The sequence below is a fragment of the Ahaetulla prasina genome, chromosome 5, assembly GCF_028640845.1.
Source record: "Ahaetulla prasina isolate Xishuangbanna chromosome 5, ASM2864084v1, whole genome shotgun sequence".
Lineage (NCBI taxonomy): Eukaryota > Metazoa > Chordata > Lepidosauria > Squamata > Colubridae > Ahaetulla > Ahaetulla prasina.
Genome location: NC_080543.1, coordinates 38,540,910 through 38,566,746, shown reverse-complemented (window position 1 = coordinate 38,566,746; position 25,837 = coordinate 38,540,910). Strand labels below are relative to the sequence as shown.

General features: G+C 36.8%; 1 protein-coding gene across 1 annotated transcript in view; it reads right to left on the bottom strand.

The window, feature by feature from the left end:
- Nucleotides 1–25,039, bottom strand: part of CD96 (CD96 molecule) — a 44,495-nt gene extending 19,456 nt beyond the window's left edge. The window contains exons 1-7 of the mRNA XM_058185744.1: nt 24,915–25,039; nt 22,044–22,466; nt 17,574–17,686; nt 14,933–15,158; nt 5,696–5,742; nt 1,230–1,320; nt 601–783 (exon numbers count right to left, since the gene is read on the bottom strand). Coding sequence (XP_058041727.1) covers nt 601–783; nt 1,230–1,320; nt 5,696–5,742; nt 14,933–15,158; nt 17,574–17,686; nt 22,044–22,466; nt 24,915–24,963 — 1,132 coding nt within the window. The 5' untranslated portion in view covers nt 24,964–25,039. The remainder of the gene's footprint in view (nt 1–600; nt 784–1,229; nt 1,321–5,695; nt 5,743–14,932; nt 15,159–17,573; nt 17,687–22,043; nt 22,467–24,914) is intronic.
- Between the last annotated feature and the right edge of the window lie 798 nt (nt 25,040–25,837).

Genomic DNA, 25,837 nt, shown 5'->3' with positions numbered 1-25,837 from the left:
AATGTACAGTAGCTACAGCTATCCATGCAATTGAACCTGATTTATAAGCTCCTGGATTACATAAAGAGGTGAATTTAGAGTCCAGCCAATTACTTAATCATTTCCCCCTTTAGATTTCCAACTATAAATATGGAGATTAAGGAACCTGGGGAAAAGTTTTGTGATTATCCAACTTGAAGTTTTCTTATGTTCAAGTGAATTCCTCAACTGCATTTGAATTCATCAAACATACCACATATTGAGACTATTCAACCTTTAGATATTGCACATATGCTGGGATGAAATAGCAATGGCTTAAAGTGCATGACTGCTAGTGACTGCAAAATAAATTCCAGTAAACTGTTGGTCTCTAGAATTAAAAAGTCCTTCAAATTCAGCTTCACATAGTTGCCAGTTCAATTAAAGAACGAACAATGTAGCTGCTGAATATGCAACAATTCCCTTAATGGGATGGAACACATGTAGTATACTTTCTAAGAAGGCATGCATTTTTATTTGTTTCTGCAGAATTCACATTGCCAAAAGTGTGTTTGACTGAACATATATACATGAGACACTACTCAGATTATAAATGGCCCCTAATTTCTCAAAGTTACTTACCATGAGGAATAAGTATTTCTTTAGATGAAAATTTCCATCTGTCATTTCTACTGAAGTGATATGCAGACATGCATTTGAAGGCCTTATTAATGGATGAATGAGTTATATTCCATATTGACAAGACTGATGTCTTTTCATAAAAACTTCCTACCCGGTTTATATTTTTATTTTCAATTAATAAACCTTTGGAAGAAAAAAAATGATAAAAAGAACAGGTTTTCCTTTATGTTCCTTCCTCTAGCAATAATAAAGTAAATAAGTTCCTGAAAATAAGCTGTAAAATGCTTAATTACATAATCAAGATAATATAACATTTTTATTTGTAAAATGCCTTAACAAGCAGGGAGTATACGGCAATTGCATCCAAAGATTACAAATATTTGGAAATTTATAATCCCCCACCCAAATAAAAAATTGGTATGTTTTAAAAAAGAAGTATGGAAACTGCAGCTTTTCAAAGCCTTTTATATTATAGTATTCCCTGCCCCCTAGAATAACCACACTGATTGGAAGAGATAACCGATAGAAGGATTACAATTTCCCATACTATTCCTGAAGAATAGTACGTTTAATAGTTGGGCATTTGTTTTATACTAGTCGCGCCCGTTAGAACATTTATTTTGCATTACCTTCAGATTTTTCATTCAGAATCTTTCCACCCATGTACCACATAAGTTTTGGTTTTGGATATGCCTTCTTTATCACACATGTGAAGTGTGCCTGAGTAAAAATAAACAAAAATCGAATCAGCAGTTCAGACAAATAGTATAATAGAAGGAATACTCTGTATTCCTTCCCTGCTTTCACCTTTGTCTTAAACTTGATTATCTGGGTTAATCCCCCTGATAAAGAAAATCTCCTTTGAGCTGATTTCATGGTCACACCACTTTGGTTAATTTGGGGTACTTATAACTACTGTTTGATTTTTTTTGTGGGGGGGGGGGCCTTCCCACTGTATTGGATTTTGAGCTCGTTTATTATTTTAAGGATTTTTAAAGAATATTTTTTAACCATTGCATAATAGCTTTTATTATAATGCTTAATTTTTTGTATCCAAGACTTGGACTTTCATTAATGATCGGACACTAGTGAAGTCCTATACTAGGACTTACCTAGTGGCATTGAGGGAAGCGAGGCGTAGCTACGCCTCCTCCCTCATTGCATCGGCAGATAACCGCCCGGCCGCCCTGTTTCGGGTGACTCGCTCCCTCCTTCATCAGGGGGAGCGGGATGACCCGTTGCAGGGACGGGCTGAGGAGTTTAACGGTTATCTATACGATAAAAACGATCAACCGGGATGGTCTGGACCAAGATTGCGGTGATGCGGGTGAGACGCCGAGGGTGGTCTTGGCGACATTATTTGGGATGAGTTTGACCCTGTGGCTCCCGAGGACATGGACAGGTTGCTGGGTAGGTTGAATGCCACCACGTGTTTACTGGACCCGTGCCCCTCCTGGCTGGTGCTGGCCACTCGGGAGGTGACACGAGGCTGGCTCCAGGCGATTACGATCGCTTCTTTGGTGGAGGTGTCTTCCGGCTGCCTTGAAAGAGGCGGTGGTGAGGCCCTCCTTAAGAAGCCTTCCTGACCCGCTGTTTTAGGTAATTATCGTCCGGTCTCCAACCTTCGCTGCAGCGAAGGTTGTAGAGAGTATGGTGGCATATCAGCTTCCCTTGCACCTGGATGAAACTGTCTATCTAGACCTGCTCCAGTCCGGTTTCCGACCCGGTTACAGCACGGAGACGGCTTTGGTCGCGTTGGTAGATGATCTCTGGAGGGCCAGGGATAGGGGTTGTTCCTCTGCCCTGGTCCTATTAGACCTCTCAGCGGCTTTCGATACCATCGACCATGGTATCCTGCTGCGCGGTTGGGGGATTGGGAGTGGAGGCACCGTTTATCGGTGGTTCTCCTCTATCTCTCCGACCGGTCGCAGTCGGTGTTGACAGGGGCAGAGGTCGTCCCGAGGCGCCTCACGTGGGGTGCCGCAGGGTCGATTCTCTCGCCTTCTGTTTAACATCTACATGAAACCGCTGGGTGAGATCATCAGTGGTTTCGTGTGAAGTATCAGCTGTATGCGGATGATACTCAGCTGTATTTTCTACACCGAACCACCCCAGCGAAGCTATCAAGTGCTGTCCCGGTGTCTGGAGGCCGACGGGTCTGGATGGGGAGAAACAGGCTCAAGCTCAATCCCGCCAAGACAGAGTGGCTGTGGATGCCGCATCCCGCACAGTCAGCTAACCGCGGCTGAACATCGGTGGCGAGACATTGGCCCCGATGGAGAAGGTCCGCAACTTAGGTGTCCACCTGGATGAACGGCTGTCTCTAGAAGAGCATTTGACGGCCGGCTCCAGGAGAGCGTTCTACCAGGTGGGCCTGGTACGCCAGTTGCGCCCCTTTCTGGACCGGGATGCCCTATCCACGGTTACTCACGCACTCGTGACGCCTCGCCTGGATTACTGCAATGCTCTCACATGGGGCTCCCTTGAGGGGCATCCGAGGCTACAGTTAGTCCAGAATGCAGCTGCGCTGGTGATAGATGGAGCCCTCGTGGCTCCCATATGACACGTAACCTGCGCAGACTGCAGAGGCCTCCTGTGGCCTTCCGGTGCGCTTCAAGGTTTTGGTGACCACCTTTAAAGCGCCCATGGCATTGGGCCGGGTTATTTACGGGACCGCCTACTGCGACCGAATACCTCCCACCGTCCCGTGCGCTCTCACAGAGAGGTCTCCTCAGGGTGCCGTCAGCGAGGCAATGTCGTCTGGCGACGCCCAGGAAGGGCCTTCTGTGGGGCTCCCACCCTCTGAACGATCTACCCCGGACTTCGTCAGCTTCGGACCTTGGACCTTCCGCTGGCTTAAAACATACTTATTTAATTGTGCAGGACTGAGCTAGATTTTAAATTTTGGGTTTTAAATTGGGTTTTATTTCTATTTTTAATTGGACGGGCTTTAGAATAAGTTTTTTAAATGTTTTATATTGTATTTATATTCTATTTATCTGTTTTTAGTGCCTGTAAACCGCCCTGAGTCCCTTGGGAGATAGGGCGGTATATAAATACGATTTAAAGTAAAAGTAAAGTAAAATGAAAAGTAGTTTGTAATTCCCAACAAATTTGAAAGGCTAGAATTTTATTATCCTGTTCATCCTCATCCATCTGGTTGCTTCCACCTCTATTTCCCTTCTGAAGTTTATTCACCACAATCTATTCTGCTGTAGTGATTGATGACTGTGTATAAGGTTTTCAGACGTATATAAATATATAATAATGAAAAGAAGAGTACAACTAGTTAGAATGACACAAAAATTTGTAGATATTAAATCTGAACACCTGTTCCATGATCCTCTTGACTATCCCATGCAGCATTGAATGTATAACCAAGCCACATAAATACCATATTTAAATAGTACATAACAGGAAGGAAATTAAAAACATCACTGTCTACCATGTGGTTTTGCTCCTGCTGACAGAGTTTAATATCACAAGAGTCGTGTTCTTTGTCAAGTAAGATGTTACCGCTTAGGTAAAGATGAAATATCAAGGAAACAGTCACTGTAACAGACATGCTTACTAAATCTGTGCAATATTTTGTTGAGATATCTGAGGTACAAATATAGTTATGGGAGCATAAAATACTTCCATTAGTTTTACATAATTTAAAACCACATTTCAATCCCTGTTGACTATATAAACAATTAGACTTATCTTCATAGATACTGAGATTCTTCATGAAGACAATGGTTAAAAGGAGAGTGAGAAAAGAATATCAAACTTTCATTGGATACTAAAGCAGCATTTAAAATATCTATGTGTTGGAACATAGCTAACTCTGGAAAATTATTTTACAGATGCTTAGCTCAGAATTCTGCAAAGAAGAATTTAGAGGTAAATTAGAAGTTCTATCAGAAATAGGACACAACTCCCAAGAATATTATACCATTATTCTAATTACCGATAGCATTATAAGTTTTAGGAAGCAAACATGCAAGCAAACAAACAAATAATTTTCCAGTAGGTTGAGAAACTATAGGAACCAGAGCATATAAAACATTTGCTAGACCAATTCTAGAATACAGCTCGCCTGTCTGGAACCCTCACCACATTTCTGACATCAATACAATTGAACGTGTCCAGAAATATTTTACAAGAAGAGTTCTTCATTCCTCTGAAAACAACAAAATACCTTATCCCACCAGACTTGAAATCCTAGGCTTAGAAAACTTGGAACTCCGTCGCCTTCGACAAGACCTAAGTTTAACTCATAGAATCATCTACTGTAATGTCCTTCCTGTTAAATACTACTTCAGCTTTAATTGCAATAATACAACCAATAGATTTAAACTTAATGTTAACCGCTTTAATCTAGACTGCAGAAAATACGACTTCTGTAACAGAATCATCAGTGCTTGGAATACTTTACCTGACTCTGTGGTCTCTTCCCATAATCCCAAAAGCTTTAACCAAAAACTTTCTAATATTGACCTCACCCCATTCCTAAGAGGACCATAAGGGGCATGCATAAGCGCACAGATGTGCTTACCGTTCCTGTCCTATTGTTTTTCTTTTCTTCTTCTTCTATATACATATATGCTTATTCCTCCTATTATTTACTCATATATATGTTTATACACTATATAATCTTTTCTGTATAATACTTATATATATTGCTGTGAGAAAATAAATAAAATAAATAAATAAATAAATAAACTTTATATTTTCTAGTTATTATTCAAACTGAGAAGATATTTCTTAAATATGTAGGTGGCCATTTAAAGAGGCTGTATTCAAGGAAGCTTTGCAACCATCTTATAAGATTCCTCTCTTTCACTTTTCTATTTCTTCCTATTTTATTTTCTCAGCCAAGTACAAATGCTTGACTTTTCTAGAGCATCCTAAGATTGAGAAAGAAAAGCAGGAGATTTTTTTTCCAGTGGAAGAAACTGTTGAGAAATTAGAGGGCAAGTTTCAGAAAAAACATATACAAATTATTATGCAAAATGTACAAATTCTCAATTTACTTGTAAAGCGGTTTAAAACATTTAAAATTAATTTTTGCTGCTTTCAAGGCGTAATATAAAATTGCACAAACATTTACCTTTCCTTTGGAATCTGTATGGAACACAATAGAGATTTCTGGTTTTGCTGCAGCACCAAAGGGAAAAAAAAAAGACAAATTATACAGGATTTAATTCAGCACAATGACTTTCTGTACAAAAAAACATTAGTATTTTAGAGTTGAAAATATCAATTTGTGTTCCAAATAATAAAAAATAGATGAATCTATAACTAAAGAGTATGCGATATCAGGATTTCTTCCATAGCCTGTTTGATCAATATACATTATTTTAGCAAATTTCAAAAATATCTCTGATCAGTCTACCTTGTGGCTTCCACTTCTTGTTGTATCATTGACTTGGATGCCTAGCATTTATTTGTACTTTTTAATGTAAATATATATACATATATATTCTATATGTGTGTGTGTCTCATGTATGTGGTGCATTTGTCTATATCGGAATTTTATAATGATTTTGTTAAGCATTATAATTACAGTATTAAAAACTAGATATTACAATACAAACTAAAAAAATAGGGGGGAAAAGAAAAAGTGATGCTGCAGAAAAGAAAAAAATACAAATGAAAGAAAAATAAGAATATAGTAAAGGAAAGAAATTTATAAAAAAACAACCCTGACTTCTCTTTTCATTATAACAAGTATATACATATTTTTTTAGAAACTTATCACTTTCTCTTAAAATAGATCTGGGTTATTCTGTGTTGTTCTTGGGCCTGGCCTGTCAAAAATCAAAGTTCAAAACAATTTTTAAAGAAGGTCTTTAATCTGTAGTTAACTTCATTCACTAAAGATGAAAAGAAAGTCATCAGGCACTGCTGATTCTAAAAGTTCCTAATAGCTGAAAAGCAGTTAACAAGCTATTTCTGAAAGTGATTAGAAAAAAATACGCACACATAGAATCCAGTTTGAGCAAGGTGTTCCCTCAGCTCTAAACCAATTGGAGACAGCTGTCTTGTAATCTGCTCACGAGGAGCAGCTGTCTGGGGCCCTTCTGGATGATCTCAATTTCTCTCTTTACCCAAAGTGAAATTATTAAAAATTATTGGTGTACTTCTCAGCTCTTCGTTCCATTAGGGTCATTGGTTCTACAGCCATTTTTAGTCCGCAGTTTATCCCCTACATATCACAAACTTAAAGGTGACATTAAAACTGGCATTCAGAACCTAATATGGATTTTTTTAAAAAAAATAGCTTAATCAACAGGCTTTTTCCAGTTTGAAGAAGGAAAGAAAGGGAGAGAGAGAGAGATCATAAAACTACAATGCTTGGGGCTTCCGGTTTGACTCTGCTTCGTTGATGGCAGTCTTTTTTAGACTGCTAACCCCTGTAGAGCTGCCAGGACACCGTAAATCAGCTGTCCGGCAGCTTGTAAATCTCTCCCTTGGGCAAAAAGGGAGAGATGAGCATTCAGGCTGAAATTGAGCCACCTGGAGAAGCCCCAAAAAAGTTTCTGGAGGCTTGAGGGGAGTGCTCCTTCTAAAGCCTGAAAGAAGCTCCAGACTCAGAGGGCATCTGCCTTTTGGCAGGAAAAAATGCAGCGTCCAATCTCTGCAGCAGAAATTGATTTGTGATGGATTGTAGCGGACAGAGCAGAAACTGGAGTTCTAGCATTTGTTTGTAAGAAGACTGCAAGCCCCTAATAGAGGATACATTTGTTGCGAAGATAGGAGAGAAGAAAGCAAATGGTGTTTTGTGGAATGAAAGCAAATGACGATTTGTGTATTGGAAACGAAAGTTAAGGAAATGCTTATTAACAGCTAGTGTGGAACTAGGAGATATACAAGAAGATACTGACTAAATGGAAGAAATGAGAATTTTATGATTTACATTTTTTCTTCTTCTTTGGGATTATAGTGATTTAGAAGAAAAGTTTTTTGAATCTTTCCTTTTTAACCCCTTTTTGTCCTCTGTTACTGGGTAGATTATATGTTTTAAAAAATGGCTTTTAAGCAAATAGTACCAAAAGAAATTTCTTCAGTTCAGATCAAAAATTAAAAGAAGAAATCAAAGAGGAATTAAGAAATTTTTTACAGGAGTTTCTGAAGACTCGTTTTTCAGAAATAGATCAACAATTTGATGAAATAGAGAAAGAGATGTTGGATTTTAAGGAAGTGGTGGAAGAGCAGAAGAGGGAAATGAAAATGGTAAAGGATGCAATTTCGCAAATATTAAGGTCTTGTATTCAGATGGAGGATAGTTTGGCAGAAGTTAATAAAGTTAATTTAGAGTTGCAAAGGAAAATAGAGGAAATTCAAAAGAATCAAAACAATTGGAACTTAGATAATAAGATGGAAGATATACAGGCAAAGGTAGATAGGGCAGATGAAGAAAGAGTAATATTACAGTATAGATTAATGGAATATGCTATAAGGGTGAGGGAGTTGAGGGAAAGTAGGAAGGAAAATTTAAAAGAGATTTTTACGCAAGCCTTTGCTCAGATAAAGGGTATGGAGCCAGAAGACTTTGAGATTAATATTGAAAGAATTTATCGTGTTAATTCTTGGTGGGCAAGACAAAATAGATTACCGAGGGATGTGGTTATTTATTTTACAACTAAAACGGTTAGGTATGAAATCTTGCAAGCCTTTTATAAAAATAAATTTCAAATATTGGGACAAGATATAAAAATGATGAAGGAAATTCCTCCTAAAATGTTAAGAAAGAGAAGAGAATTTGCTTTTTTAGTGGATGAGTTTAAGAAACATCAGATATATTTTAGATGGGAAGTTCCAATGGGTTTGTCAGTGAATTTTAGAGGTAGAAAGTATTTTCTTAGTACAGTTATGAAAGCAAGACATTTCTATATTAATGTTTTAAAGAGTGGGAATCCTTTGTTGTTAGATGCTAAGTTAACTGGTTTGGAGATAATGGAAAATAGAATAGGAGAGGGGAGGAATATTTAAGATGTGAATATGATGATTATGGTTGATTTCTAGAACTGATTTGTTTAGGATATAAATTATAGGATTTTTGTTATTTGTTATTTGTAAGGTATAAACCTATGGGATGATATTATCCAATTGTGAAGGATGGAAAGTAAAATTTATGAATTTAGATAATGTTATGGATGTAATGATTTTAATTGTTTACTGTTATATTGTGGATGTAACTTAAATGATTATTCGTTTTAATTGATACATTTATAGACAGTGAAGTTAAGTTAGAAATATTGTATCTGAGAGACTTTATTCGTAATGATATTTGACTGATGGAGTAATATTGGAAGATCGGACATTAAATGTTATGACAATTGAAGAAATATATAAGTGATGAAAATTTGAGCTCGAGAAGATGGATTGTAATTTAAGAAATGGACTATACAAGTGGAGAAAATTTGAATTTGAGAAGATGGACTAATTTTAAAAATGGACTGTAAGAAGAACGGACATTAAATGTTATGACAGTCGAAGAAATATATAAGTGATGAAAATTTGAGCTTGAGAAGATGGACTGTAATTTAAGAAATGGACTTATGAAATTTGAAGGAATATACAAGTGGAGAAAATTTGAATTTGAGAAGATGGACTAATTTTAAAAATGGACTGTAAGCAGAAGTAATATGTGAAGGGAAGATTGCATTGGTATTGTTCCTTTTCTTTTTTCTTTTTTATTATTCTTTCTTATCTCTTTATTTTTATTGTGAGGGGATTTAAAGTTTTAGAGAGGAGTGGGAGTTTATGTATATAATGTATACTTTAGTTTGTGATTGTTGGTCATAATACCCGGTATTTGCTCTGGGAAGTCCGGGGGGTGGGAAGGGGGGAGGAGCGGGGAGGGGGAGAAGGGGAAAAAATGATACATGGATTGGTTATTAATGTACAGTAATGATTGAAGATACGAAATTAAAATTTGAAATGATATTGGGGCTGCCCGACTAGAAGGAGGGAAGAAAGTAAGTACGAAAGAGTTGAGAAGGAGGAGGGGAATAAGAAGGTTAGAAAGGGTGGAAGAAGGGAGGAGTGGAGAAGGAGGAGAGGAAATAGTAAAGTGAAGGAGATGAAGGAGAAGGTAGAGGGAGGTTGTGAAGAAAGGAAGTGGCAGTCGGGCACGCCCGAATCAGCAATAAATAAAAATTAATGATTAATGATGGATAACAGTTTGTACATAAATATGATGTTGGAAAATGGAAATATATATATATATATATATATAAACTACAATGCTTGCATTAATCGGTACTGAGCATATTAAATCAAGATAGGTATTTGCAGCTGTCTATGAGGATGTAAAAATTATAATCATTTTGGTCCTTTTTAAATTAGCCCTTAAAATCTGGCTCCATTCTAAGGCCTGGGTTAGAATTGGTGGTAGACCTCTTGTAGGATGTTTTGGTTGTTTAATTGATCGTTGGCTTTTTCAAAACTCTCTCTTGGATGATATATTCTGTTTTTCTACTATTGGTATCAGTATTCTGTAGGCCACTCTGGGTTGTATAGATTGGGGCAGAAAGAAAAGAAAAAGTGCAGAAAAAAGACAGAAAGAAAACAAAAAAGTGAAAAGAGTAATATAGGCACGGCAATACAGATAATCCTCATTTAGCACCACAAGTGGGGCCAGCAACACATTTAATAATAGATGCTTGAAAATTCATGATTGATAATTCATGACAGTGATTGTGCTTATGACTTTATTTCAGTTTTTCTTTTTGCTCTTTAGAATGCTCACCCAAGTTCTGAGATAATTAGCAAGAATGGAAGTAATGTTTAAATTTACCTTCATTGGGCAGGAAGGAAGAGAGTAAGCAGCATACAATGGAGAATACATATTGAAAAGAATTCACTAGCACAGGCAGCTGTGAACACACTAGGCAACCAGTTAGTGTTTTTCCCATTATATGTATGCCTGCTTTCTTATAATCCCTTCCTCTCCAATCTCTCCACTCTGCAAGGAGAGAAAAAATGATCTAGCTGTTTAAAGTTTGCATTACAGGTTTTTGTGGAGTTATGGGGAAAAATGTCTCTTGTAGAACTTTAGATACTATCTCTAAGCCGTAAACCAAGATTTATATACCACACTGCCTCTGTTCAAATTGAAACTAAACTACTTCACACAATAAATCTAATTGCCTCATATTCTTTTTAGCTACAGATGGTTTATATATTAACTTCCAACCACATTTTTTAAAATTTGAATTTATATCCCACCCTTTTCTGAAGACTCAGGGCGGCTTACACTGTGTTAAGCAATAGTCTTCATCCATTTGTATATTATATACAAAGTCAACTTTTATTGCCCCCAACAATCTGGGTCCTCATTTTACCTACCTTATAAAGGATGGAAGGCTGAGTCAACCTTGGGCCTGGTGGGACTTGAACTTGTAGTAATTGCAAGCAGCTGTGTTAATAACAGACAGACTTAGTCTGCTGAGCCACCAGAGGCCCCTAAGCCACCCTGATGGCCCATCAAGACCATTGGTTTCTATATGTATGGAAGTTATAATGAATTGGTAGTATCTATTAGAATTGACTATATGGTGACATCTGCAATGGACCAGAAAGTTATTGCAGAATTAGTGGCTGCCCACTAATGGACATTTCTTGGTGTGTTGCTTCCCATTTTTTTGTAAACTGAAAGCCCAGTTATTGTTCCCCTTGAAAGGAGAACCACTCAATATATTTGGTACATACTTTAGGTTAGTAAACATGTTCCAAATTATATATCTGAATGATTGCACTATCAACAGTCCCAAGAAAGAACTAATCAAAGCTGAAATTTCTAATATTGCTAAAGCCTTTATGGAAGGATCAGATATTTGCATAGTTAAATTGTCCTTTCTCTTTTATAACATAACATAATAACAGAGTTGGAAGGGACCTTGGAGGTCTTCTAGTCCAACCCCCTGCCCAGGCAGGAAACGCTACACCATTTCAGACAAATGCTATCCAACATTTTCTTAAAAATTTCCAGTGTTGGAGCATTCACAACTTCTGCAGGCAAGTTGTTCCACTTATTGATTGTTCTAACTGTCAGGAAATTTCTCCTTAGTTCTAAGTTGCTTCTCTCTTTGATTAGTTTCCACCCATTGCTTCTTGTTCTACCCTCAGGTGCTTTGGAGAATAGTTTGACTCCCTCTTCTTTGTGGCAACCCCTGAGATATTGGAACACTGCTATCATGTCTCCCCTAGTCCTTCTTTTCATTAAACTAGGCATACCGAGTTCCTGCAACCGTTCTTCATATGTTTTAGCCTCCAGTCCTCTAATCATCTTTGTTGCTCTTCTCTGCACTCTTTCTAGAGTCTCAGCATCTTTTTTACATCGTGGCGACCAAAACTGAATGCAATATTCCAAGTGTGGCCTTACCAAGGCATTATAAATGGTATTAACACTTCACGTGATCTTGATTCTATCCTTCTGTTTATGCAGCCCAGAACTGTGTTGGCTTTTTTGGCAGCTGCTGCACACTGCTGGTTCATATCTAAATGGTTGTCCACTAGGACTCCAAGATCCCTCTCACAGTTACTACTATTGAGCAAGGTACCACATTTTGGTTTTTTTGCCTAAATGTAGAACCTTACACATATAGCTATGATTTTTCTTTCAAAATGAAGAATACCAAAAAGGGGCAAGTGTTGACGGCATCTTTACTTTTTTCCTCCAATTTCATTTTGTTTCTAGTTCTTCCTTCTTTATCTAAATTCTCAGGTACACCATAACACTCCATTCATCTAATGACTTTTAATTATTCTTGCTTTATCTTTTTTTTTTTTTTGCTAAATCTGTGCAATCATTGTTTATAAAACACAGCCAAGCTCAATTTGTCTATAGGCTTAGCTCCATTTGTTAGTAGTGATCTATATTATTAACCTCTACTTTCCATTTGTATGAGCTAATTTAATTCATTCCGGAAGTTGATTGAAAGAATTGTTAAAATATAATCAAAACCCTGTACATCTTATCCTTCTCTGTCTATGAATAAATTACTTCTCTCTTTAAAAGAAACTATTGCATCTGTGTTTCCTGGATAAATTAATCCAGATATGCTGTTGTCAATATCAAATTCTTCAAGATGTGTATCAGGTGGGGCAACATTGTAGTATTCAAATGATGGCTAACAGAAAACAAAAACAAGTAATACCAATAAAAATCAACATAAAGTTCTTAATCACTGTGAGGATAAAATCAGAAATGGATAGTAATATTAAGATATTTATAGCACACAAATAATATGCCTCCTCTTGCTAATGGCAGCTTTTTAGATAAAATTAGAGCACTATCATGTTCCTTATTCATTTTGTTTTATTACAAGTTAATAATGCCCTAATCCTTTTTCAACTGTTACTCATAGGGCTTGGTTTCCAAATCTCTTAATATATTGGTACTCATTTCAGCTTTTGCCCAGAGCTGGACACATTAATCCAATTGTAATCTAACCTATTGAAGTCCTAGATAAGTTATCAGCAATTAGTACCCTAGGAAAAACAGTGCAATGTGCCAAACCTCAATGCCAGGATTAACTTTTTTTAACTTAAAAGCTTGCATCTTGCTTAACTTGGGGACATGCAAAGTAGAATTGAGCTGTGCAAAATTTGGATGCACTGCTTCCATTAATACAGTTCAAGATTACCTTGGGCTATTTAGCTAGTTCATATTAAGCTAGTGGTCCATATGAGATATTCATCATATGCACTGTCACCAAATGGGTTTTCATGTTCTTGAACTATGTACATTTTTTTATACTTGTGATTCAAAAACCTAAATCTATTATTGGGCCAAATCTAACATAATCCTGTTGCATTTGATCCAATATTCAAGCTTTTAAGAATCATTTGAATTGTGATTTAGTTCTTAAGTTATTAGCCAGTATCCCTAGTTTGGTGTTATCTGCAGATTTGATAAACATCTTTTTCATCCCATCTCCCAGATGACTTTTAAAGACATTGAACACCATTGGGTTTAAGATGGAGCCCTGAAAAACAAATTAAATTGATAAATTAAACCTTTAATTTTATACCTAAAATATTTTTTTGTTTTGCTTTTATGAATAGGAATTAATTGTTTATTTTGTCACTGGGAATGAAGTCATTCATGAGAACTGAAAATAGTTCTCTAGAAGCAGACAACATAGCTCAAACCCCTTCTTTTATATATGCATAAAAGCTGAAATGGACCTATGCTTTCTGGCCCTTCACTAAACAATTGTTCCCTGGTCTATCTGCAAAATTATTTGGAACATAAACACCTGTATAAACACACTTGTATAGATCTACACATTTCATATAATTGGGTTCCAACTAAAAAGAAGAACTTGATAGTAAGAGAAGATTAGCCTACCTAGAGAAGACATTATGGAATAAATGAGTACTTTAAGGCCTTTCTTGAGGCATTCATTTTACCTTTAAAACACTAATACTTCCCAACCCTCCAATGGATAGAAAATGTTGGATCCTTGGTGGAAATTCTATGAGTCTTAAAAATGCTGGGAGAAGGTCATAGGTCAGTGTCCGTGAACCTATGGCACACGTGCTGGAAGTGGCATGTGAAACCATCCCGCGAAGAATGTGCGGCCTCATTGGCTCCTATTCTGCATTCCTGTGATCACATGCGTGCCGGTCAGCTGGCGGTCACGTGCATGGGAGCAGCGGAACCCGAAGTCATGCACAGGCCGGCACCCGATCTTCTGGGTTGATGTTGCACGCATGTATGATGGCCAGCTGTTCGTTGTGCATGCTTCCATACTGGTATCCGGGTGTTCAGGTGCTGGCTTGTGTATGCGTGATGGACCACTGCTCGTCCGGGTATCGGCGCTCCTGTGCACGCGAAGGCCAGCGGGGCTGCACATACCATGCGGGATGGTTTCCTTGGGGGATGGTTTCACATGCCACGTCTGGCATGCAGGCCGGCACGCAGGGACATCAAAGGTTCGCCATCACTGTAGATGGTGCATATGTCAAAACTTATGCATCTATATCTTATTCTAGAAGAAAACATGCATGTGTAGGCTACAGTGCCAATTGTGAAGGCTTTCAGAAAAGATGTCTTTAGGTCTCATAGAAGAAGCCTAATATGGATTCTTAGATTATCTATCCTAAGATGGATATATAGGGTGGTTGTCTTAGGTTATTACATGATATCATGAGTAAGAGACATGTTGTGCTCTGCTATCAATTTGTGGCACAGAAGTTCCTTTGCACAAAATAGAAAAATGTGAAGTACTGTTAAGCAAACAAGCATTTAAAGGAATCAAGTCGATTTCATCAAGTAACATTTGAAAAAAAAAGTGTCGATTAAGTTTTTAGTCCATTAGCCCCTCCTCACCAAATATTTTCACTTGAGTGGCACTTTCCTGAATTCTTCCGGAGAGAGTGGCAATTGAACAGACAAACTTCTTGCCATCATCAATAACTGTCACCGGAGAAATCAATAACGCATTTTTTGAACTCATTTGGATTCTGCCCTTGTACACGGTGAGATTGGCTGTATAGCCTTGAAGGTAATAGGATGGTTTCTTGATTAGGATCTCTTCATTTCCATTTTCTTTCTGCTAGAAATGGGAGATATGTCAATGATGCATTGCCAAGAAAAAGCATGAATTATCATCATTTCTTTCTTTTTAATGTAATAGAAGATGCTGATGTAATAGCAATTGTACACCTGGGATAGGTGAATCACTGATTCTTCCTTCCTTCCCATAAGAGCTACTAGCTAGTAGGTAGCCTATCTCTCTTTCCCATCATCTACAGTATATTTTACAATCTGTCTCATGAACAGTCCCTTTCTGTTATAAATTTCACTTTAGGACATATCTCTTTTGTTACCTAATTCAGATAGAAAATAGATCTGGGACTGCAGAATGAAAAAAAAGCATTTTTTTCCCTTTTTAATATCTCCTCAGCAGCAATTATAAAGAATGTTTACTTAGAAATAGAAATAAAATAACAAGCTTCTCTAACAATAGTACTGAATAGTCTGCAAGTGCCATCTCTGACTAAAGCAATGAAGAAAGATTTTATTCTTGAGAACCTGTGTCTCAGTGTGAGTCTCTCTGTGTGCATGCCCACAAACCCAGAGACCACACAAACACACAATAGTCAGTGATGATCTAACAGTTTCCAAAATCTCAAGCTTCAGAAGCTGTAGAGGCCGAAGTGATGACTAATATTAATACTTGGCCCCAAATTGAAAGTTCCCAGACATACTTTACACTACTAAAATTCTAAAAGTTCAAAGGACAAATCAAACCTAATGACAGAATGATTTGATCAGCAATTTCACGTAAATATTAAAACTGTATTGGGATAAAGTGGAAATTTGCAGAACTGCCGCGCAAGAATAAAATATTCTAGTATCTACACGCAAAAATGCTTAACCAGGAGAGGCAGAAATTATAGAATTGCCAGCTCATGCACAGGGGCATCTGAAGCAGGTGCAGGGGTAAAATGCTACTGGTCTGGACCAGTTCGGCCGAAACGGTAACGATGCCAGCAGGTGGTTCAGAGAATCGGTAGCGATGGCAGCACGAGGCTCCGCCCACCCACCCAGTCATCATTACTTCCTGGTTTTAACCAGGAACTAACCTGTTTTACCCTCTGCACATGCGGAGAAGGGTTTGTGCCTGCATGTGACATTCACTTCCGAACTGGCAGGGAAGGTAAGTAGATTTCACCCCTGAACAGGTGGGCAAATATTATGTATCAAAGGCATCAAATTAGCACATATGAACAGAGTAACTGAAGCTCCATCCATTTTTATGTAAGTATGATGTATGTTTGATGCACATTAAAACAAAGGATGAGACTTTATTGCCTAGACATACCTGTTTTTTTTAAAGCTGTTGACCTCCCCACCCCCTTTGGACAACCAGCTCATGGCAGTGGTATGATTATATACTAATAAAGAATGGAGCTGGACTTTTTGGGCCCTTTAAATAATTGGGAGGGTTAAAAAAACCCTTAAATTCTAACCAGATTCAATGAAAAAGTTTATATAAATTTAGATATCTCAAAATAAAAATCTATTATGAACAGCCATATACATATAGCACTAATATGCATGCTGGATAATTTATATAACATATTTTCAGTAAACATATTTAGTGCTGCTAAGACTAATAACTGCACTTTATTGTTACTTGAATATGAGATGCTTTGGTTCATATCAGATATCTCCTAAACATGGATAATCTATGAGGAACATGAGATCCTCAAGATTACAGATTTCCAGAGTCACAGCCTTCAGCGCAAACTAAGTTTTAATAATAATTTCCCAGCCATTTTAAAAAGCAAAATAACAAATAAGATATATTCTGACAGTGTCGTGTCCCACTCCTCCGCTGACGGCCGGGTCAGGGAAATCCGAATCAGGCTTGCCTCTGCAGCTCTGCCCAAAGTCCTAGCAAAGTCCTCAGAGCAGGCAGGAGACCAGTAAGTGACTTCAGCAAGATAAGTTCGACTTTGCCTGACTCAGAGACTGCCAGAAAGCAGATCCTTTATATAGGCCATGGGGTGTGGCTCCATGACTCAGCACTCATTAAGGCCTGCCCCTCCCTTCCTTCTGTTGCCTCCGCCTATCCAATCTTCTGATGCGAGGGTCACTCCAATCAGCTGTTGTTGGAAGTAAACTTTCCTCAGGCTCACATGCTGTGGAGGAGGGGGAGGGGTCTAGCTGCTCCGTTTGCCTGGGCATGGAGCCAGGGCTGGGGTCGGGGGATGCTCCCTCCTCTGCAACCTGCTTGGGCATAGAGCCAGGGCTGGGACCGGGAGGTGCCCCCTCCTCTGCAGCTTGTCTGGGCATGGAGCCAGAACTGGGGCCGGGAGGCATACATTCCTCCGTGTTCAGGAGCAGATAAGCAGACCCCGGCTGCGGTGAGAGCGGACAAGACACAACAGACAGGGTTGGTGAAGCCGCTTTGGTCTTAGGTCTCATCCTACCCTTATTTTATTGAGAAAACGTTACTTACCAATAACCACGTTACAGAAGCATTTGTCAGGTTTATATAATGAGGCATACCGTTCACGCATGGAATTTCTAAGGTCTCATTGAGTAAAGCTTGTAACACAGAATTCTTGTAATCTTTTATCAAGCAGAAAAAAAAGTAAAATAAGAATATTATGTAGACAATACCAATGTACAGTGCATGTAAAAGTCTGCAAGTCCTATACATTCATCCGCATTGTGAATATAAAAGAATAGTTCTCCAAAATAAGAATAGATCTTTTTTTGAGAGATGGAAAGCAGATAACTATCATAGATAACTATAAAGAGAGGTCAGTGATTTCTTGATATTTCAAGATTTAAAATGTTTTGCTTAGAACAAACAACTTTAATTTTATAGCTCTTTCATCTGCTACTGCCACAAGGAAGCAAACAATTTATTTTGGGACTGTAAACATATTTTAGGTTCTAAAATAGATTTGTGCGTACAATGAAACAGATAAATGAAAGCAGAAAGTCTTCTTTACAAAGACAGAGTTTATTAAACAGTATTAGAACCCAAAACACTATTCAGACATTATGTTTACAGTAACTCTAAATTAGTCTAGTTAGTGTTATAGGAATGAACTTGGGCAGTCAAAAATCCCTTTTCTTCCCCTAACGTATTTGTAAAATTATCAGAAATATTTGCTTCCAATTTTATGTTTCATGTTAGTACACACAATATTTACAATACTAGACAACACAGTATCACCTGTAGAGATGTTCAAATTTCTAGGTTCTACCATATCTCAAGATCTAAAATGGACAGCTATCATCAAAAACATCATCAAAAAAGCACAACAAAGAATGTTCTTTCAACGCCAACTCAGAAAGCTCAAACTGCCCAAGGAGTTGCTGATACAGTTCTTCAGAGGAATTATTGAGTCTGTCATCTACACCTCTATAACTGTCTGATTTGGTTCTGCAACCCAACAAGACAGACACAGACTTCAGAGGATAATTAGAACTGCAGAAAAAAAAATTGCTACCAACCTGCCTTCCATTGACGACCTGTATACTGCATGAGTCAAAAAGAGGGCTGTGAAAATATTTACAGACCCCTCATATCCTGGACATAAACTATTTCAACCCTCAAAATGACGCTACAGAGCACTGCACACCAGACCAACTAGACACAAGAACAGTTTCTTCCCAAACGCCATCACTCTGCTAAACAAATAATTCCCTCAACACTGTCAAACTATTTACTAAATCTGCACTACTATTAATTTTCTGATTGTTCCCATCACCCATCTCCGTCCACTTATGACTGTATGACTGTAACTTTGTTGCTTGTATCCTTACGATTTATATTGATATTGATTGTTTCCTGATTACTTATTTGTACCCTATGACTATCATTAAGTGCTGTATCTTAGAATTCTTGATGAACGTATCTTTTATTTTATGTACACTGAGAGCATATGCACCAAGACAAATTCCTTGTGTGTCCAATAACACTTGGCCGATAAAAAATTCTATTCTATTTCAATTTTTTCCCACCAAATTGGCAGTTAAAGAAATTAAGTGGAAAGAAAGTTTCTTCAATAATGTTGCTTATAATGTCTTCCCTGGGACTGAATAGGAAGACCAGGGGGCTGCATACATCTAAAAGAGAAAACATTCTTATACATACTGTAATAAAATAGTGCAAAGCTAGTATTTCCTGCATGAGAATCCTCCGAAATTTATGTTATCTTTGAAAGAAATTTCAAAGCTAATTCTCTTTCATTAAATTGTATAAGAAAAATATGATTTTTTTTAAAAAATCAGAAAATTTCTATGCCTAACAGTATTATCTAAAAGCTACTTAAACTTGTTTCAACTTTTGTGTTGAACTGGTTTGGAAGCAAAATAAGATTAGAAACCTATAAAGAAACCTCATCTAGTTTCCAGGCAGATAAATGGAAAAGAATGAAGTACTGGCTTACATTAAAGTTAGGAAGTGCTTTGTTAAATGACAATATTTAAGAAAAAACTTGCACTTTCATAATGGCATATAAATCTTGTTCTTGTCTTTGCTTGTTATTGACCTTATGGTAATGCTTTTACCTATTACTTTTGGCCAGTTATCAGCCCCTAAAGATCTGGGGATGGATATTAATCCAGATGGGCATACAGGTAGTCCTTGACTTACAACCATTCCTTTAGGAATTGTATTTATCTTTCTTTTCTAAATGAATGCCTATGATAGCATAGTCCTGCCTACTAGCATAAGAAACAGACTTCTCATAAACTAGGCAGCATGAAGGGAAATAGAATAAACAGACTAAATACTGGAACATCAGTTGAGAGCAGATGGTCAACTTAGACTGCATAAATAACAGCACACTATCAATAACTTAAAGTAGAAATTAAAATGAACAACTATAGCACTCATTAAGATATTAACAACTACCATCAAAACTGGTGTACAAAAACAAATTGAAATAAAGAAAAACAAAACTGTAAATCAAATTGTTGAAGCTAGCCTGAATAGGTAAATATGAAACTGAACTAGAATGGAAGATAAATATCGCCAGCCATTCCTTAACTATTTCAGAACAGAATATTCTCCAGCAAGGACTAAACTACAACACGGAGAATGCCAACCACTTACAGCATCGCTCAAAACAACTGACCAATCAGTAAGAACCAATAAAATGTATTAAACCCCTGGTCAAATGGGCACAGGGTAGAAGAAAGACAGATCCTAAAAACATTAAAAACTAATCAAATTATCTCAATACTTGTAATAAATTATGCACACAATTAATATTGACAGAACATAGTGCATCCAAAAAGCAAAAGAAAAATGGCAAAGAAACCTACCACCTCACAAACACAAACACAGTGGAAAAACTGAACAACCAAGTCTAGAAAACCCTCAACCAGTGGTGGGTTGTCCCCAGTTCGGACTGGTTCTTGCGAACCAGTAGTAAAACCAGGGGCAAGCTCCACCTACCCACCCGGATGTCATCATAGATGATCTGCGCATGCGTAGAAGCTTGGTGCACGCGCAAGCGAAGCAAGCACACATGCATGCGATCCCATTGCAAACCAGTAGTAAAGGTAAGTAGAACCCACCCCTGCCCTCAACAATATCAAATAAAGGACCTATCACAAAAGAATAATGTTGTATGAAAAGCAACTGTGGACTAGTCCATGTATTCTTCTATGGTTACCCTAAATGCATAAACTTGGCAGAATTGTGTCTCATTTCATAAGCAACTGTAACTAGGGAGAATGTCTTCTCTGTTGTAGCACCTAACTTCTGGAAAAACATCTGCCACAGTATTCAGATTACCTCAGCTCTACTAATATCTAGATTTTAAAAAAATAACCCTAGCTTTGATAGACTGGTTGTTTTCATTTGGTGTATAGATCTAGCTTGGTGATGATATATGGTCCCCCAGTTAAATTTGTTAAACTGATCTGATTGACTTTTTTTAACTATGTCCCAAATGTATTGGACGAAGATGGTGCTGTGGACTTAAACTACCTTGATTTTAGCAAAGCTTTTGATACGCTTCCATATAACGAGTTCGTAAAAAAGCTTTACAGACTAGGGCTTAACTACTGGGAGTTTATAAGTGTTATGTAACAGAAGGATTCTTAGGTAAGGCTCATCTTTTTGCTGATGACATGAAGGTGAGTACTAGGGTTGATGTTCCTCGGGATATTTATAATAGCCATTTTACCCAATTATCTAATTGGATGCCTGGTTATAATGACTATAAATTCTGATCTTAAGTTTTACAACATTCCCACTATCATCTGATATTGCCAGAATGTAGGAACTCTTTTGATTAATAGCAACAGCACTTAGACTTATATACCACTCCACAGTGCTTAACAGCCCTCTGTAAGCAGTTTACAGTGTCAGCATTTTATCCCCAACAATCTGGGTCCCCATTTTATGACCTCAGAAGAATGGAAGGCTGAGTCAACCTTGAGTCAGTGGGAATCAAACTGCCGAACTGCTGGCAGCCAGCAGTCAGCAGAAGTAGCCTGCATTCTAACTACTGTGCCATTTAATACTAGACCTTTGGCCCCAATTTTGTCTTAATGTCCCGTTCTCCCCCGCCCCCTCCATTTGTACCATTTTCTCTATAGTTTCTGCATAATCATTTCCAATCCTTATCAGTTTATATCATTTACAACAAAACAGTTGTAATACAAACATGCAATCAATAGGACCATAAAAATGAAAAGGGTAGAGCGAGACATTTTTTAGTATCCAAGTGTTGCATTTACTGAGACCAGTCACATGATGTCAAGGAAAATGAAAATCAGCAGCAATGACAATGTAGAAAAATAAATATGCTAATAATAAATTGATAATTTGACTTGTATAATGGCAACTCTGAGGGCCACATGCAGGTTTCCCCCCTCTTTTTAGAGTTACACTACATTACTTTTTTGTATATTTTTTCCTCATTTTTTTTTAAAAAAAAAATATTATTGTACTTACCTCTTTTCTTAACAAAAAGGCGTATTTTTGAGCTACTTGTTCCAACTGGAAATGTGGTAAAGATACATTCATAGGAGCCAGAGAGCTCAAGTGTGACATTCTTCAGTTGTAGAATCCAGTTGTTGCATTCTAGGTTGTTTGCTAAAGAAATATCCTGTTTGGAAGTCCTGCTGAAGTCAGTCAAACAATCATGGAAGCCTTTCTCAAAAGTTGCTGAATTGTTGTAGGCCGCTTCAAAATATTTTGTACCATAGAGAGGGTTATATACAGCTATTATTCTTGATAGACCATCAGCAGACTTAGACCACTGAATCTGTGTTATATGGGTTCCTTTTTCTTGCGAGATGCTGCATTTTAGAGTCACACTGCTACCAGCCAAAGCAGAGACAGTTTCTTTATTTGTAATTTTAACCGCAGAACATCCTACAAATCAATATAGTGGGAATATTATTGCAGTCACGGATAATAGTCCTTGCATTAACTTAGCCTTCCCTGTTTGATGTTCTCATTGGAAAAAAAATGTTCCATATCCTTATATTTATGATTTATAATTTTAAACAGTTATAAATAAATATCATATAATATTTATATTATTTATAAGTAAGTATATTTAAGATTTTGGCTCTGTACAGAGGAAATAACTGTAAAGGACAATGGCCCAAAATCACCCAGTTACCATGTAAAAGAGCGACCAAAACATGGGCTACACTACTGCTAATCCAGAGCCTTAGTGCCCCCCACCCCATGTTATGAAAGATTGCACTGCCAACAACAGGTGAAAACCTGACAAAACCTAAATGAAAATTAAAAATTCTGTACAGTTCATTAACATTCTCCTCCCCGATCTATCACATTAGACTTTAACTTTGATGGCAAACTGTGCAGGTCCTCTGAAGTCACAACCAAGATTTTGAAAAAGATTGGATTAAGTCCTGGAATAATAGGATTTTTTCCCAGATTTTTTAAAATGTTACCTTTGTTATTTGTATAAATAGCTCAACGCAGTTACCTAATACTCCTTCTTCCTCTTATTTTCCACATAACAATAATCCTGGGAGGTGGGTTTTTTAGGCTGAGAAAGAATCAGTGGCTGAAAGTCATCCAGCTTGCCTACAACCTAAATCAGGACTAGAACTCACAACTTCCTGCCTTCTCGTTTGGTCTCTTTTAATTAAACTAAACTGGTTTTGGAGTTTTAATATAAAATTCTGCTTTATTCTGAGCTCTAACATGATGGGACTGAACCTTGACTAAAAATTTAAACAAGCAGGTATATATTTCTAAACAAATATATATATACAAAAAGAGCAATATAAAGAGGCCTGGAAATTTAAAAAATGATGTATTTTGTTCAGCATCTTAGTTTTAAGAAACTGCTCTACTTTTGACAAAGCTTGGCACAGGCAATTCTTCCTTGTAAGTATCTTTGGTTCATATGGAGGATCAAAGTGGTACACACAGGACATTAAGAATAAATATTTTATCCCAAAGCAAGAGACTATTGGTTAAAAATTAAAAAATGGTTAGAGGAAATGACAGAGGGAAAAATTGATATGAAACCTGAACTGTTTCTTTTGGGGATTATAACAGGAAAAATGAGTAATGAAATTCAATACCTCATAATTCACATAATTACAGCCGCTAGAATTTCATTTGCCCAAAATTGGAAACAAAAATATGCTCCATCAAACACATTGATTGTAAAAAAGGTGCTAGAGTGTGAAGAATCAGATAAGTTAACAATGGCATTTAAAGATAGAGAGGAAACGATTTATTATGAAACATGGAATAGGTGGTACAATTGGCTGGAAAAGAAATCTAAAATTAATGTATAATGTATAGTATAAGAGAAGATATTATAGTGAAAAGAAATATTTAAAGCATAGTAGATATGTATATAATGTAGTGATTATAAGAATGAATAAGTAGCAAACAAAATGTATATGTATATAAATGGGTCGAAAGATAAAATGGATATTATTAAAGATGCCGGTATCAGAAAGCTGTAAAAATGTAACAAAGTTTGTTTTTAAAGAAGTATATGTTGAATAAAAATACTTTTTAAAAAAGGAATAAATATTTTAATAGGTAACTTTTATTAATAGCTTTTTTATTTTAAAATGTGTTGCCACTCTTTGTACTTTCTCTTTCAAGTTAGGAATGTTCTATTATCAGGCCAAAGTTGTTAAGGCTGGCTGGCAGACATCTGACTGTTTGGTCTGTATTCTGGCTAATATCCTATATAGAGAATCATCTGGTTACACTATCTGTTTGTTTTCTCATACAGGAGAAAAAATAAAAAGATAAAATAAGACTGTCAACAACAAAAACATTTTTCTTGCATTGATTTAGGTCACATCCCAAAATGATCACCTGTTCATGGTCAATTAAACTGCATTGTGGGAAGGAGACATTGTGTAAGCTTCACTACAATAATGCAGTTAACACAGATGGGCAGTTCATAATCTTATTTGAAAGACATGTTTTCTAATATTTAGGGCAGAAGCTGCATTGACAAGCCTACAGACAGGATTTCCTGATTGTCTCTTCAAGGTACTCCCCGAGTCTAAGTTTGCTTCGGTTATCCACTAATGAGCTGATAATGATATTCTTTAATTAAGAACATTTGTAGTTTAATCCCATAAACCATAATTCTTCACTTTTTAGAAAACTCATAATGGAACTAAACTACTTTGGTTCTTAGAAGAACAAACACCTTATAATAACAAAGATCCAGCAACTTTGAGCCAGAAAATATAATTTTGTATTTAAACAAAAACAATAACCATGTACACTATCTTGTGCTCTAACAAGGAACTGAAAAAACAAATTCATACACCCAGATACCATCATTTTATGGAAAGAACTTACCACTGAGGATACATGCTAGGATGAGTAAATAAGACATCTGAAATTCCATCTTCAGAATATAAAAAAATAATACTGCTAATAACAGTCTGTCTCAGTATTCAACAACTGATAAGTTTCATTCCTTCAACAGTGAGTAGGCTTTTTATACTTTCTTTTTCGAAGGTTTGAGAAGAAACATACTTACAGGAAATGAAACCACCCACTGAGGATGTTTTAAAAATGTAAATGTATTTTGCCTTTTAAAAAAGAATAGATAAAACCTCATGCTATATTAACTTGTCCTACTGCCCAAATATTATTGACACGCTGAGTTAAAGAATTCAGTTCTCAGTAAAGCATTCTTTAGCAACCAGGGACAATTGACAGTAGAATTTAAATGGAAATTTACTGGAAAATATGTAGTCTGATTAGTGATATAATATGCGTGATAACAGTGGGTGTTTAATCCTTATTAGTGCTCCTTCCCTCACCCTTCATTTTTGTGCTAGTAATTCAGCATTAGATACCTAACTCTACAGTGAGGTCTAGACTAGACAACTTTGGGTAGATGAATTTGACTATTCATAGCAGTATTTAAATCAAGAAAAACTTTACCAGGAAACTATAATGAAGTCCACTTTCTTAAAAAATTTAGGATATGTTATCAATAGTGTACAAACATGATTATTAGGGATTCTTTACTTTTTATTCTTCTTTACTCTTTACACTGATCTACTTTTGTGGAGTAGAGGTAATATAATACCTCAACAAAAACAAAGCCAACAAAATATCTGGTCACTGGTGAACCTGTATTGCATAGGTTTGGGGCCAAATCTGGAAGAACTCTTGTTTTTATGAATTGTTGAAAGGAAGTTGAGATAGCACTGTGTGAAGTGCTTTAAACAATCCAAAGCCTTATTACAAAGGAATAGGAAATCTCTGAC